This window comes from Oratosquilla oratoria, chromosome 9 (assembly GCF_046742065.1).
Source record: "Oratosquilla oratoria isolate Oo_2021 chromosome 9, ASM4674206v1, whole genome shotgun sequence".
Classification (NCBI taxonomy): domain Eukaryota; kingdom Metazoa; phylum Arthropoda; class Malacostraca; order Stomatopoda; family Squillidae; genus Oratosquilla; species Oratosquilla oratoria.
This window is the reverse complement of record NC_134785.1, coordinates 33,697,925-33,700,354: the sequence shown is the minus strand read 5'-3', so window position 1 is coordinate 33,700,354 and position 2,430 is coordinate 33,697,925. Positions and strand designations below refer to the sequence as shown.

Below are 2,430 nucleotides of genomic sequence, written 5' to 3'. Positions count from 1 at the left end.
TGTTTATCATTTAACTATACCTATGCATTTATTTATTCATTTATTTTATTTATTATTATTTAGATTATTATATTTGTATTCATTTATTTATTTATCATTATTATTATATTTTCGTATCCGACCTAGCTATGGATCAAAAGATCTCCTGTCGGGGTGCTCCGCCTTTGTAATCCTTTGTAATATACATAATAACGCAAAATACAACAAATGAGAAAATAGACAAAGCAAAAACTTTCCACAAGTCTCGATGCTGGTAGAAAATGCATTGTTACTTCCTTGGACTCTCCCTGACCTAGAAGCACTTTGTGAAGCCAGCGAGATTACAGGCGATCAGCACATCCGGAGGGTGAAGTTCTTGTACCGCTTCCTTTAAGACTCATTCCCTCCCTTCCTCCTTCACGTAATTTTTGTCGACAAGATTAGGTCACTCGATGGTGGTGGGGTCATGGGTCAGCGGAGAATGATGACCTTAGCTTGGAACCTTGATGATATCCCTAATACCACTTGAGATGCCAATTATTAATAATACCAAGTGACTTGAATCAATGTTTTACTTTTAGGTCTTGGTAAGCGCGACAGCAAAGATTTCGGACATTTTATATTAGTTATATTTTTTTGGCAGTGGTGAATAGGTTCATGTTAGACATTTCCTGTGAAGGATTACTTTTATTGCTATTATTGTATTTTTGTTCACTGCGATATACCAGATGTGAGTGCAAACTGACTAAAAATATTTCAGGAACTTAACTGGCGGTCAATGGCAACTGCAAAATTAGAGAAATTTTCCATTTAGCTATTTGGTAATTCTGAGGGCTGAATAAAATCGTCTAGCGGCAACAAGCATAAATTGAGTCGAGAATAGCGACGAAAATATTGACTGAGACAACTTTAGTTCCTTCTCTCCATTACAAATTCCCCGCGCTAAATACTATTGCCCGGTGGTAAAAAACAAAACAATTGAAAAAGTCGTAAATAACAATAAAAAGAATAATAATTTTTTCAGATCATTCGTCTTGTACTCAACAATTAAAGTATCTCTATATGTACTTTATATTTCTATATTTTTTGCTCTAAAACTTTTTGCTTCTAAGGGAATCTTTTAGAACTGTCTCTAGGTTGATTCACACCAGAATATCCAGGTTAAACTAAAAGTCTATATAATATCCGTATAATTTCAGCTCCCTGGGAAGAGGAAATAGAACGGCTAAACTCAAAAAGCGTCCTAAAAAGTACTCATAAAATTACTCACAAATGTAATGTGCTCACAGAGTTAGTACATTTTTGGGCACCCTGTACATATATGAGTGTTCTTGTGGATAATTTTTCAGGACAATTTCATCCACATTATTTACATCTTAGCCGGAGAAGATTTTTAGAGAAGTGAGTTGGGGAAGTGAAAAGTTTGAACATTAATGGGCAATGTTATCACCTTAGATTTGCTATATATATATATATATATATATATATATATATATATATATATATATATATATATATATATATATATATATATATATATATATATTCAGATACAGTAGAAGACTTGCAAAATATGTTGAGTACTATGATATCGGAGATCTACCCTGATCGTCTTTCTATCAAAAGAGTTCCACGTGGCAGATCCTTTCCCGTGCCTGCACACGTGTTGATTTGACCATCTTGCAGGGTGCTATATCATAGTGTGATGCAACCCATGTATATTCTCTTGTATATTTACATCTTAAAGTAAATTTGAGGATGAATTTTTTATGTTTAACTCCAAAGTTCAAATTAAATCAAGTATGATTGGTGAGGATCTCGAAAAAAGTTGAAGAGTATAGATATTTATGACATAAAAAGGCGTGTTTCGATTGGATAAAAAAAGTTTAGTAAATATAGGAACATCATGAAGGTCCTCTGTCTATATATTTGAAACACAAGTGTTAGAATTAGTGTATAATACCAGCTATGATCTATGGATGTGAGACTTGGAAATTAATGAAGGATGGAGACGAAGCAATGAATTATATAGAAAGGAATGGAGAGATCAATGATAGGAACAGCGTTGAAAACTAAATGGAGTAAGAAACTAAGGAACGGAGGTTGATTTGGGAAAGGACGCATGTTTAATGTGAAGCAAGCGTGTTACTGGCTGTAAACAGCGAGAAGTAAAGCTTGGATGAGGATGATCACACAGAAGATAGAGATAATATATGAATAAGATTGCAGAAATGAAGTAGCAGATATTGGCGTAATCGTGTGATTCATTGAAGTGTCTGAGAAAGGTTTCTGTTCTTCACAGAAACAAGTGATGGTAGACTGACTGATTGGTTGTATGAGGGCATAAAATCTAAGGCTCACATGTGACTTCATAATTGTAGCTTTATTCAAAAAGGCATAAATATGAAATATATGTTAATCAATTGTAGAGACCCTACCTGAAATATCAAA

At 33.7% G+C, this 2,430-nt stretch overlaps 1 protein-coding gene across 1 annotated transcript in view; it reads right to left on the bottom strand.

Annotated features, from left to right (window-relative positions):
* Positions 1-1,598: 1,598 nt before the first annotated feature.
* Positions 1,599-2,430, bottom strand: part of LOC143028031 (uncharacterized) — a 23,595-nt gene continuing 22,763 nt past the window's right edge. The window contains exon 5 of the mRNA XM_076189674.1: positions 1,599-1,719. Within this exon, the coding sequence (XP_076045789.1) occupies positions 1,599-1,719 (121 nt within the window). The remainder of the gene's footprint in view (positions 1,720-2,430) is intronic.